The following is a 12,992-nucleotide window of genomic DNA, read 5'->3' on the forward strand; positions in this document are numbered from 1 at the left end:
CAAATCCCTCCTTTGCACTTGAAAGCATTTAAAAATGCCAAGATCGCCATTTTTGAATGCTTTCAATTAAAAAAAAAAAATGTCGCTGTTAACATGCCGCCTGTAAACCAGAAGTCCTCTCCCATTGCTTGTAATAACAGCTGAGTGGCTGGCAGGCATCATCCCGGTACAACCACTTGAAATCAAATGATGTACCAGGTACTTGATTTGGCGGTAAGTGGTTAAGAAAGATCTACTATAGTGCGTCAAGTCCACTGCTAAAAAAATAAAAAAAATAAAAAAATAAAAAAAGTGATGTTTTCAGATTTTTATTACATTTTTTATCCATTCAGAGCTACAATGTTCCAGTCTGATCATGGAGGGGAGACTGGATAGAGGAAATACATCACTCTATCTGCAGCATAATGATGATATCTCAAAGTCAAGGTCACTTACTTGGCGCTTAAGAACTGTTTTTAGTGACACAAGGTACAGATTTATATGCTTTTAAAACTATTTTTTACATTTTATTTTACTGGTTACATGTAAGGAGTTTATTAATAGACTTGTCAAGTTACTGACAGGTCCACTTTAAAATAATTTTTTTATTCCTACCCATGGTGGGGAAGGACCGACCCCATTGTAATTTTTCTATATATAATGCTGTGTATCTGTCTTGATACTTTGTTTTGTGTTTTGATGCCTTTTTCTTTGTAAATTAAAAAAATATATATAGATTTGACATTAAAAAACGTAACCTTTGTACGTTAGAAAAATGGGCATTAACAAAGCTTGTTTTTAAAATAATCAGATTCTGGAGGTTGTCATCCTAACCCTTGCGCTGCAATCCAACAAATCAATGTTCCGTAACAAGCATGCAGTCAGTAAAGTCTGAAAAACAAACTGCCCAGCATGCTTCATCAGGGTCACTGACTCACAAAGTAATGATGCTAGGACGAAAGTGATGTCCCTGACCCTTTGCCTTTAAAAATGCTAAAAGTTAGCAATAGAAACGCCCATACTTCTATCAGAGGTTCTATTTGATTTTCTACAGGTTATTGTATGTGTATTACTAGGTCATATGTTACTACAACTGTTCCTATTGAAAGAAGAAATTTCGAAAACCTGACTTGCTGGGAGTCCTAGAGAAAATAGTAGGTCAAATTTACATAAGAGTTGAGCAAAGCGTATATAGGAGTTTCCTAAATTGTGTATCAAAATTGAAAAAAAAAAAAAAAACACTAACTGCTGTCAAAAGTTAGGAACACCTAATAAATAATCTCCACTGTTGGATCTGCCAATGATCCAATAAAAACAATAACAGATGACAAAATTTACTCATCTTGTGAACTAACTTTATATAACTTATTGATTTATTGACAAACTTATTGATTTAATGAACTCGTCTGTGGATTAAGTGATTTTTAAATTGTAGTTATCCAGTTTAATACAGGTTTATTTTTTTTAATAGAACTTTTTAGGGCTTGTTCACACAAGTCCATGTGCTAACATGCATGCCTATTGATTCGTTTAATTTTGTTGAAGTGTCACAAAATATACTTTAATAAACTCTATGCACGTGGTGCCGTTAGTCGCACTGCATAAAAATGCTGACATGCTGCATTCGTATTCAGAACACTACTGAGCACTTGTATGTTACACAGCAACATAGAAAAGTGACGGAGGAAAATAGACGGAGTGGTCCATCGAGTCTGTCCATTTTTTTTTATTTATACATGTTTTGTATTTTTGGTTTTGCTTTTTTTTTTTCGTTAACTTTTTTGTCAAAGTAAAAGCCAGGTTTGTCCCAGGCATGTTTGAAGCCACTTACTGTTGACTGGCTCACTGCCTCTGCTGGAAGTTTATTCCAAGCATCAACTATTCGTTCACTAAAATAATTCTAAAATTAGTTTTGAACATGTCAAAGAGAGAACAATTGCCTTCTATGTACCATTGTGTTGAGTCTGTGCTGATTTATGTAGAGCAACACAGCTCAATTGGCATGGTATGAATGAACCCTTAGGCCGCGTACACACGGGCGGATTGTCTGCCCAACTTAGTCCGCTGAACCGTGTTTCAGCGGACAATCCGCTCGTGTGTGGGCTTCAGCGGACAGTCTGACGGACTAAGTCTTTCGGAATTTCCGTAATTTTGTCCGTCCAAACTTGGTTTTGTCCGTCCAAACTTGGTTTCAGCGGACAGTCCGCTCGTGTGTAGGCAAGTTGGACGGACTAAGTATGGCGCATGCTCAGAAAGGATTTACACGGCCGAAGGTTGCATTGCAGTGTATTGGACGTTGTTTTTCTAGTCCCGTCGTACGTGCTGTACACGTCATCGCGCAAGCTTTCAGCGGACTGTCTGTTCATCGTGTGTGGTCAAGTCCGTTCATTCAAATGTTGGACGGACTGTCTGTCGGATTGTCTGACGAACTTAGTTGGGCAGACAATCCGCCCGTGTGTACGCGGCCTTAGTTTATACACTTGACTAGTTTTTCACTGTATCCCTATCTAGGAATATCTGAATCATTGTGCTGGTATTGTTTGTAATGAAAATCTATTGCAGTTAATACCTTACAATGAGTAATGGTATTTTTGCATAACATTATATGTTCTATTCCTTGAAGTCAGCATGAGAACAATCATAAAAGAATTCCTTACATATTTTTCTTGCTTTCTGCACGTCGTCTTTGCTTTTCTTTTGCAATGTATTCATTCTCTGAGCTGAAGTCTATCTTGTCATCCAGTAGAAGGTTCTGAAAAATACAGTTTACATATTTTTATATACGATGTACATGTCACTGCTTCCTTCCCACTGTTCAACTAATATTTCTCATCTGTAGGCTCATTAAGGTACAACTAAGGTCAAAACTGTAGTCACAAAAAGGAAAGAGAAGGCATCTATCCAAAGTGAGGCAAATGCCCTCTTGGGCAGTTAAATGGGTGTCTACATGGAAAGATATTCCCTTTGCTTCTGCTAAAGTGAGAATTTAAGATTTTGGATTTTCTCTCGCTTTCAGTGGTCAAATAGGGAGGGTTAATCCCTAATGGGCACACAGATATGGGTTGTTACATCCTCATCTCTCTATGTAAAAAAACAGTTTTGGCTTTAGATACACTTTTAAAAGTTACATATACAGTAGGGCTGCAACTAACGATTATTTTCATTATGGATTAGTTGGCCGATTATCGTTTCGATTAATAACCTTACAAAAAGAAAAAGTGTGTATAATTTACTTAATATGTAAAGTTAAAAAAAAAAAGGCAATTTATTCTTAAACATCTCTATGCAGTGGTAAATATAAATAAACAACTATATGGTTAGGGAGCAAAATATCTAATCCACTCTGAGAATAACAGACAGAAGAGATATACTATTAGAGGAGATATACTGTATAACCCCTTAGAGAGACATACTGTATATACTATTAAAAGGTCTGGTAAATATCATCAGACATCAATTTTTTTTTTATCTAAAAATCAAACAATGTCTTCCTTCAAAAAAAAAAATGTAATTTTAAGGACGTTTATTCGATTTTCTAATCGTTAGTGGGGTAAAATCGATGTTCATTTTCAACCACAGTGACAGGAAAATTTGGAAATAGAAAACTTCTAGGTCAAAGGGATTTTCAGACAGTGTATGTGGTTTTCATTCAGAAATTACATTCGTTTTAAAAACAGAATGTTAAAAACAAGTGAAAATTTCAAACAACATTCTTTCATTCAGTGAATGTACAAAGATTTTTTGTCTGAAAATTGATCCGTGTGGCCAGCAGAAGGCTCAGTACACACCTATGCAGTTTGCTTTTGATCTGTTTCTGCAGTGCTTTTTGCTGTGCGTTTTGATTTTTGCGCATGTGATTTTGCTGCGATTTGCATTTTTGCTTTTTTTTTTTGGCCAATTTTTTGTTGGGCAGATTAAAAAAATAAACATAAACATGCTTTTCTGCAGCTTCTCCATTGAAGTATATTGAACCAAAACAGCACAGTTTTGTGTTTAAAAAAAGTCCCTGACCCTTTCCAAATACGCAGCGGCTGAAAAAAGCATATATGTGAATGTGTCCCATAAGAAACCATGTATATGAACTGTAGTGTGGTTCTGCAGAAAGCACCAAAAAACAAAGATGTGAACCAAGTCTAAGATCTTTAGTAACATAATGGGGTTAAAAAAAAAAAAAAAAAAAAAACTAAAATTAGCCCTTTATAGTTTAAAAAAAAAATTAAATAAAAAAAAAAAAGCAGATAATCACTACTGTAAGGGGTTCATTTTTTTTTTACTGTAGAACTGTGAAAGTAACATTTACAGTAGCGATTATTTGCTCTTTTTGTACTATAAATGGCTATTTTTTTTTTCTTTTAACCCCATTAGGTTACTGGCCGATTAATCAATTATGAAAAAAGTAATCAATTAATTTCATAATTAATTAGTTGTTTCAGCCCTAATATGCATGAGATAAAAATCTGCTTGCTGCAGTCTTGAGCAAAATGCACCTTCAATAAAGAATACACCTTCTTTAAAGAATGAACGCATATTACACAAAACTGTTAAAACATGTAAAAATATGTACAGGACATGGCTAAAATGTATTGCAACACAACATTTCCCAGCTTTCATCTATATACAGACCCATCGAAAGTGCTTTTCACCACTACCCTTGTCTAAACCCTCAAATCCATTTCCCACGTCAGTGCCCATTTACACCATCCTGGTCTGTCGCAGCATGTTAACACACATTGCTAAAAGGCAGCCCATTCGTCGGAATGCACTACAACTGGCCAAAAATCATACATGTATCATTTTCTCCAGCATAGCACACTTAAGTGCATGGTGCACTGCAACACAAGTGTAATAGGAAAGAATGGAACCTCAGCAACTTGCTTGTTACCACAGTACACTATGATGGGTGGGCCATTAATCTCGACTCTCAATTTAAACTTTGAACATAATGCTGTGAAACTCTGTTGTATGTAGAATGCCTATAAATCTCACAAGCAGGTCAGACAAGGAAGCTCAATAGAATTGGCCACAGGCACCCCAGTTACAGGGCGTACACATAAACAAGAACATTTCCATACTCCTAAACCTCTTATCTAAGTTTCTCCATTTAAATTTCTAATCGCGCCTCTATCTTTTCAAACCTCCACCAAACTCCCTCCGCATACAATTCTGACACCCGAAAGTGTCTGCAAACAAACCAGATGCTCTGGTTTTTTTTTTGGTTTTTTTTTGGTTTTTTAGTTCTGATACTTTCAATTTATTTACTGATTAAAATTAAATTTGATTGCTTTCTTAAATATAAAATTATTTTCAGGTTAAAGGAAAGGATAGGGCAGATGGAAAAGTGTTTAGATTTGTATTCATGAGGTTGAAGCAGGTGTAGCATAATCCGGTCTTTATTTCACTTTAATTGTGCAATAATAAAGCAAAAAATAAAAATAAAAAAAACAACAATTAAAAAAAATGATGTACCAGTGATACATTGCAACTAGAAATCAAATTGACAAAAAGAAGTGACTTAATGCATGGAACCTTTTAAAATTGAAAAAAATGCTTATTGCAAAAAAGACTAGAAATTCCTTTAGTTTTAAAAAAAATATAAAATAAATGTGTGACCAGCACTACTTTTATCCAATTAAAATATTGCTTAGTCCAGACATTACTCACCTTTACACCAATTATATCCCCATCCTTCAAATAGTATGGTGCCCCTTGCAGGTTCTCAGCTTTCTTTTTCTTCTTCTTTTTGGAAACATGTTGAGTCTAATGTAAAACAATAATGAGCAATATCAGATAAATGACTTCAGTTTAAATCATTGTATGTTGGTTTGTGGATACTTTTTTTTTGTGACGCATGCAACCCTTATTAATAAGGATTCTGAATATTGCTGAATTCTGAATTTGTAAAAAAAAAAAAAAAAAAAAAAAAAATGTTTATATATATATATATATATATATATATATATATATATATATATATATATATAATGTGTGTGTATGTATGCATGTGTGTGTATTATAGTATTCTATAACAACATTTGTCATTTGGCGTATCTAGAATAAAGCAAACCACATGCTAGGTTAAAGCCTCACCCAGCTTGAAATTGGGAGCCATTCATGTTTCTCTGAAAAGTATTTTGCAATCTCCAGTTTGTCCACTGAAAGCACACAGTGGGTGGCAATTCTCTGAAGAAGAGCCGAGGAGGTACATCCACGAGAGATATTCCATGTAATGTCCATTGGGGGAAAATAGCGATATTCTCCTGGCACAGAAATCTGGACTCTCAGTAGCAGATCCTGGGGGCTAAGAGATCAAGCAGGAAATTATACTGAAACACATTATCCATATATTGCTTGTTTTTGTTAAGAAAATTATTCCTCCTAAACATATGTCAATGCATACCATACAGAAGTGAATCATTGTTAATGTAATAGGTGTATACTAGTTTGCCATAATTATAGGTATATGAGAAATGCAATAGCTAAGTGAACAATTGTTTCAAATATTTTCTGCCTTTTCCCACCCTAACTCCCAGAGAACGAAGCACGAACCCAATGTAGCTAAATTAGCACACAATAGATGCACATGCAAGGCTTTCAAGAAAAAAAACTTTGGACAAATTATGAAGGGGCCATTTATTTAGCCTACTTCTGTTGGAAGCAGCAGATGAGTGTGAAACTGGCCACAACTGGAACAAAATTTGTCTGGTTCAGCAGGGGCTGGCCAAATTTCGATTCATGTATGGCCACCCCCATTCGACAGAAGTTGATCTTTAGAATGGGAACGTTGGAATACCCAACACCGGCTGATCAAAAAAAGGAGTAATCCATGCAGGGTTGGGACGGACGGATCAGAGTGCAGACGTGATACATTATCCCATGTAGCGGCTGCATGTAGAGTAGGGGGCATGCTTGGAGCTACGGGTGCTCTCTTCTCCCTGCCACTCTCGGACAAAAATGACGGCAGTGTAACTTCTGTTAGTAAGGCTTTTTTTTTTTTTTTTACCTCCACCTCCGGTACTAACCCTGCGCTGCCTACTGTAGCTTGTAGCAGAAGCTGGCTCCCTGTGCTGGCTTCTGTTTACAAGTGACAGTGCCCCAAACCTCCTCAGTGCAGGATTGGCTGACAGGAGATTGGACTATCATGGTGCAGAGCAGAGAGCGCTCACAGATCAGGACAACCCAGCCTTATGGCAATCAACTTTTCAGTGCTGGGGCAATACAAAACCATCAGTCTGGTTGCTGCTGCTGTTACTGGCTGTTGCTAAAATTTGCACTTTTCTTGATACTTTATGAAATTCGCATTGCATGTATAAACAACTAGGCACAAACATTTTTTTTCATATTGCAAACATGAAGTTGACAAAAGCAGTTCCAGTGATGCACTTGACACCGCACTACAGCTCCCTGACAAAAATATAACTTTTTTCAGTACTGGTGGCCTGGAATCAATGCTAATATAATCTTGTGATTAAAACCATAGTGATGTGCAAAACTGCCACTTGTTAGTTATATTTGTGCTTTTTGACCAGCAAGCACATTTTGCTGCTCACACAGACCATGAAAGCCCAGCCTCCGGGCAGCCAGACCTGGATAAGTAGCTGAGCCTCTGTACTGGGATTGGGGGGGGGCAGGGAAAAAGGGAGCACTGGGGAGAGAGCTCTGTACTAGGGGTGGGAAATGGGGGTGAGTATTGGCGAGTTAAGACACGCCCAGACACGAGTCCAAACCTGCCTGAGCTATCCTACTGGAGAGCTGTCAAATCTGTCAGCCAATCGTAGGCAGCAGAGGCATTTTCACCCTGCGGCCGCATATATGGAAGGGGCATGTATACATAATATTTGTGTATCAATCTTATACTTTTCAGTTTGCTGAAGTGTAACACTAACAACGGTACTATTTCAATGCATGCTACAAACATTTTGGCATGCGCTACTATTGGCCCCATCCACTTCAACATCCGTGGCCCCATCCACTTCTACATCAGTTTCCAAGCCACTGGATGACCTCGTCCTTGCACTGCTGAATCTGTGTCCGTTTTAAGAAGACTTGTGCATAAGAAAATGCTGCAGTAAGGCCCAATACACATTTGTTTTAGAAGCTGTACTTTAAAATCAAAAAAATCCAGCTTGAGGCATCTTTGATACCCCTTCAACAAAATGCACAATAAAAAAAAAGTTAAATGGCAATGTAACTTAAAGTGGAATTTCACCCTAAAGATGAAGGTCCAATTTATGTCCTCCTTCCCCCCTCCTCCTCTTATTTTTTTTTTTAGTTTTTTAGTTTTTTTTTTAGTTTTGGTAGGTACTGTCTCCCACTTCCAGTTGGATCGACGCCTCCTGAGAACACGTTCCGGGTCACAGCAGGCAGCAGACCATGCACACAGTGCAGCGTGGCTCATGCATGCGCAGTGGAAAACCAAACATAAAGCTGCAAGCAGTCACAACCGTCTTCCCACACTAAGCATGCTGGGGCCAGGGACCCAAAAAACGGTGAAAAACCAGCCTGGGTGAGGATGGCATCAGATCGATCCTTGGATAGGCAAGTATTCTTTTTTTTTTAAAGTCAGCAGCTACAGTATTTGTAGCGGTTGAATTTTACAGTATTTTTTCAAGCAGAGTGCAGAACCTTTTTTTTTTTTTTATTTTTTTTTTTTATTCCTTTATTTAGTTTTTCAAGGCAGTCAACTGTACAATACATCTGGGTGTTACATTTTATCTATACAAACCAGCTGCCAAAAAATTAAGAACAGAGAACAATACATCTCTAGACACATTAAATACTGCCATGTAACTTCAAAGAAAGCTGTCATCTCAATGATTTGGGTAAACATTAAACCAGGGGGTCTATGGAGTCCACGGGGACCCATCCCGTAGGCAACTGTTCTCCCACGTGTCCCAAGGTCTATGGTATACGGTTGGGTGTACAGGACACACCCGTACCACCGATCATAAGAAGGTAAAGAAACAAGTTAACAAGAAAAAGCAGGGTGGGGGAGGAATCAGAGCAGGACGGGTGGCAAAAGGGAAGGGGGGGGGGGGGGGAAGGGGGAAGGGGGAAGAGGGACGAAAAGGGCACTGGATGTGTTTAAGGCAGTAAGGTGGTTTCCAGGGTAGCAGCACAGGCCATCTCACGCAAATACTCTTGTGTGCCGTGTAATACCTCCAGGGCCTCCATTTGTAAAAATTTGTAAAGAGTAGCTGTCAATTCCTTCATCCGGAGAATGTTGTTAACTTTAGAGTACCACAGGACCTTCGACGGAGGCTGAGGTTGCCTCCACATCGCAGGGATGCATGCCCTTGTCGCGTTGAGGAGTTGCATCGTCAACGTCTTTATACTTCCTGATGGGCCTCTCCGTTAGCTGGAGGAGGCACGCAGCTGGGTTACCCCTTAATTCCGCAGAGGTTATGCTCTTAATCGTCCCTGTCACCCCCCCCAGAATGCCCCCAGTGCTGGGCACACCCAGAAGAGATGACCCGTGGTTCCTACTGCTGAGTTGCACCACCAGCATTTATCTGGGATTGTTTTACTCAACTTATTGAGCAAGTACGGAACCCTGTACCAGCGAGACACTATTTTGTACCCTGATTCCTGGAAGTTATTCGCAATGGAGGCTTTGTGCGCTAGCACCAGAATTTTTTTTATCTGCTGTGGAGTGAAGTGGGTTCCCAAGTCTTTTTCCCATAGATGGATGAACGTCAGGGGTGTCTCGTCTTGATTAGTCAGGAGGTTGTACAGTAGGGAAAGGGTATGTCATACAGGCTCGGTTTTGTGACACACAGTCTCGAAGCAAGTCAAGTCTTGTGGTGTGTAGGGGGTCTTTTGTATTGTTTGCAAGAAGTGTTGGAGCTGGTATGCGCTGAATATATCAAGTGGTGGGTCAGTGAGCTCTGTGATGGCCTGCAAGTTCAGGAGCTCTCTAGATAGTCACACCTCCCCCAGACGGTGTCTCCCAACTACTGTCAATTGTCTCCGTTTTTTGTTAGTAAGGCCCGGGGAGAAGTCCGGGTTTCCGATTGAAAAACCATTTTAAACACACTGAATAGATGTGAGTTCTAAGATCCTGTCAACAGAGGTTGATGAAATGAGTATCACTTCCAGTGCAGCAGAGATGCCTAGGAAGCATAAACAGGCCTAGACAGCTCTGCTGAGTTTGTCTCAACATAGAGACAGAGAGAAAGTAACAATGAATAACTATATTCTGGTGGGATGGCCAAGTGCCAATGAATTCCTGCATTGTAGGTGATGGCAGAGAGCAGCAATTGGCTGGGGAATGAAGTGAAGTGGCTTTAAGGAAATGAAAAAGAATATTTAACCAAAGTCCTGCAGGGATTGGGGCCCACTGCATGGGAACCATTTAAGAGTAGAAGTAAAAATGTTTTTTGTTGTCCTGTTCCTTGTACTATATATTTGCTACTTTATTTGCTAATTCTATTTATCTTACTAATCCTACATACAGGTTAAGTCCCAGTTCAAACTGGTGCGATGCGAGAAACCCTGTGACTCAGTGCCGGTTCCGCACATTGGTTCACACTGACATCTGCGAACTGCTGAGGGTGTCAATGAAAAGTTAATGACCCCCCCAGATCGGTTTGCAGATAGCAGTGCAAATTGTCAAATGGTGCAGGAATGGGATCGCATAGGTATGAATACCCATGCGATCCGATTCCTGTACGAACCAAAATGGGTCCTGCCACAGTTTGTATGGCTGAATTCGCATCACACAGATATTGCATGTGATCTGCACAGCAATGCGTTGTGAATCACATGTGTAGTCTGTGGTCATACAAGTGTGAACCCATCCTGAAATAGACTTCTCTTGTGAGGTGTAGAAGAAAAAAAGGTTCTTAGTTTACTTTGTTAATGAAATCTAAGCAGTTTGCTGTTAAAGCTACAGACTCAGTTATAAATAAAGTACTTCTAGGAATAAAGAGGAAAATTTATTGCTGTTACATAAATAAACACAAGACTCACCCTAGACATTCCTCTGCCTGCAGAGGCTCCACACACAGTGTTGTCCTGATTCCCAGTTTGTGGTCACTAGCCAGAGAAAAAAAAATATTGCTAAAAAAAAAAATCATACAGTGGACTGCTAAAGCTATACAGAAAACTGCCACTATGTTAAAGACAAGCATTCACAAGTGGGCATTTTTCACAATTTGAATCTTCCATGCTTGAGTCTATGGTTGACAGCCCTGTTCTTTACTTTTATTTTCTTGTTCTCCAAGCCAAACAGTACTGGACAAAGGCTCTTCAATAATGACAACTCGGTTTTATGCTGCTACCTTAGAGTGATTGGACACTGGCAAAGAAAAGAGGGCTGCAGGGACATTTATAACCCCTCCCACCCAGCTACCCTTGGTTTTTGCTAGTATCGTAGTATAATGAATCTCTTCTCTCTAATGCGAGGCCCTTATATTCTTACTAATGAGGTTTCTCTCTATTTTTGTATGAATGATGATATTCCACCAAGCAAATTCAATCATCAAGATTCCTGCTTCGCTATAGCCACATCAGCTACTCCCAGGATCAGTTGACCCCCCCAGAAGAATCTTGGGGGACCCAGCCTGTAATGTTGCTGTTATGCATTGAATCCTGCTGCATGCACTCTCCTTGGTAAGTAGTGCAACACATGGAGTTAGTTGCAGGGTGCTTTACAGGTTCAGGGGCATGGTTTGCCAGTGGCGGAGCCATATCCCTGAAGACAACTGTAGGGGTATGATCACTGATAAGAAAAAACCATGGAGCAAGTAACCTGCTGACCTTGGCTGTAGATGTTTCAGGTTTGAGGTACAGGGCAAAAGCCCTTTAAAACAATCATGTCCAGAGAGCCCCTTTTCTTATCGTAATCCCCCTTGGGGTGTATAGAGCCCGTCAGCCACCCATCAGATCGTCATGGCTGGGAGCCAAGAGTACTGAGGTTTCTTTAAATTCAGTGTGATCTGTCTGTATTTGTGCCCATGTGCCGGCGCTATTGTGCCTGCATGCTCCCCTTTGTCATTTATTTCCCATTTATAACGCCTGCTTGGACTGAGCATCTACTGCATCTCCCTTTCAGTGGGGGGGGGGTTTCTATAGGTGTGCACCCTGCCTCTTCCTCTTTCTGGACATGACTGCTGTGAAGTACAGAATACACAGGTATCTCGGATATATAGCATCAAAGTGGACAATAATAACAATAAATTTCAGCTCTCCCGTGATGCTGTAGCTCCAAGCTCAGTGTTTCAGAGCTTGCTCCTGTGATGGTGGATATGAACAGTAACAGCTGGGAGTGTCTTAACAACGTCTTAGCAAGAGGGAAGGATGGAATGTCATCTCAGGGAGTTTTTCAGTCAGGCTTCAGGAGGTACAGTACTTAAATGTCCTACACCTATAGCAAGGGCATAATTCAACTATGGTCAAAGTTACACAGTTTGTTTTTATCTACAGACATCCCTTACTTGCAAAGGCAACTTTCAGGTGAAGGTGAACTTTGCCTTTAACCCTCTCGCTGCTAGGTACGCATGTTATCCAGACCTGACAGCAGAGGGTGTCAGAACAATATGGTGGCTACAGCCACTGGTATTGTGAGTAAAACTGACAGGCAGGCTCCTGTCTGTCAGGTGAAAGCATTTGGTCGGCTGTGCTGCCACCCAACTGCTCTCACACCCCCCCCCACCCCCGGTATTGGCGCCCTGCCATGTTTTCCAGGCTTTGCTTGCCCACCTGCGGGCCTGGGAGTGATATGGCAGGTGCTGGTGGCTGGAGGGGAAGGAGAAGAGTGGACAAACATCCGCTCTCCTCCCCTTTATGTTATAACCCAGAAAGTGACATCTATGACATCAGCCTTTCAGTGTTCCAGGCTAGTTTATCTGAGAAAGGATGTTTTGCAATGCGATCTACATTGCAAAACATTCAGTGGAGTCCAAAAGGAGACATGCAGAGTCTTTTGGACCCTGCATGTCTCATTATAGAGAACCTGTCACCTAAAAATAATCACACAGGGGACTTTTTGTTCCCTACGTGATGAAAAAAAAAAA

General features: G+C 40.0%; 1 protein-coding gene across 1 annotated transcript in view; it reads right to left on the reverse strand.

Annotated features, from left to right (window-relative positions):
• The window catches only part of USP40 (ubiquitin specific peptidase 40), a 148,661-nt gene that overhangs the window by 6,098 nt on the left and 129,571 nt on the right, over nt 1-12,992 (reverse strand). The window contains exons 28-31 of the mRNA XM_077448206.1: nt 10,948-11,013; nt 6,067-6,277; nt 5,641-5,736; nt 2,637-2,731 (exon numbers count right to left, since the gene is read on the reverse strand). Of these exons, the coding sequence (XP_077304332.1) occupies nt 2,637-2,731; nt 5,641-5,736; nt 6,067-6,277; nt 10,948-11,013 (468 nt within the window). The remainder of the gene's footprint in view (nt 1-2,636; nt 2,732-5,640; nt 5,737-6,066; nt 6,278-10,947; nt 11,014-12,992) is intronic.

Source organism: Lithobates pipiens, unplaced genomic scaffold, assembly GCF_037356315.1.
Source record: "Lithobates pipiens isolate NorthernLeopardFrog02 unplaced genomic scaffold, aLitPip1_a1.2 Scaffold_22, whole genome shotgun sequence".
Taxonomy (NCBI): domain Eukaryota; kingdom Metazoa; phylum Chordata; class Amphibia; order Anura; family Ranidae; genus Lithobates; species Lithobates pipiens.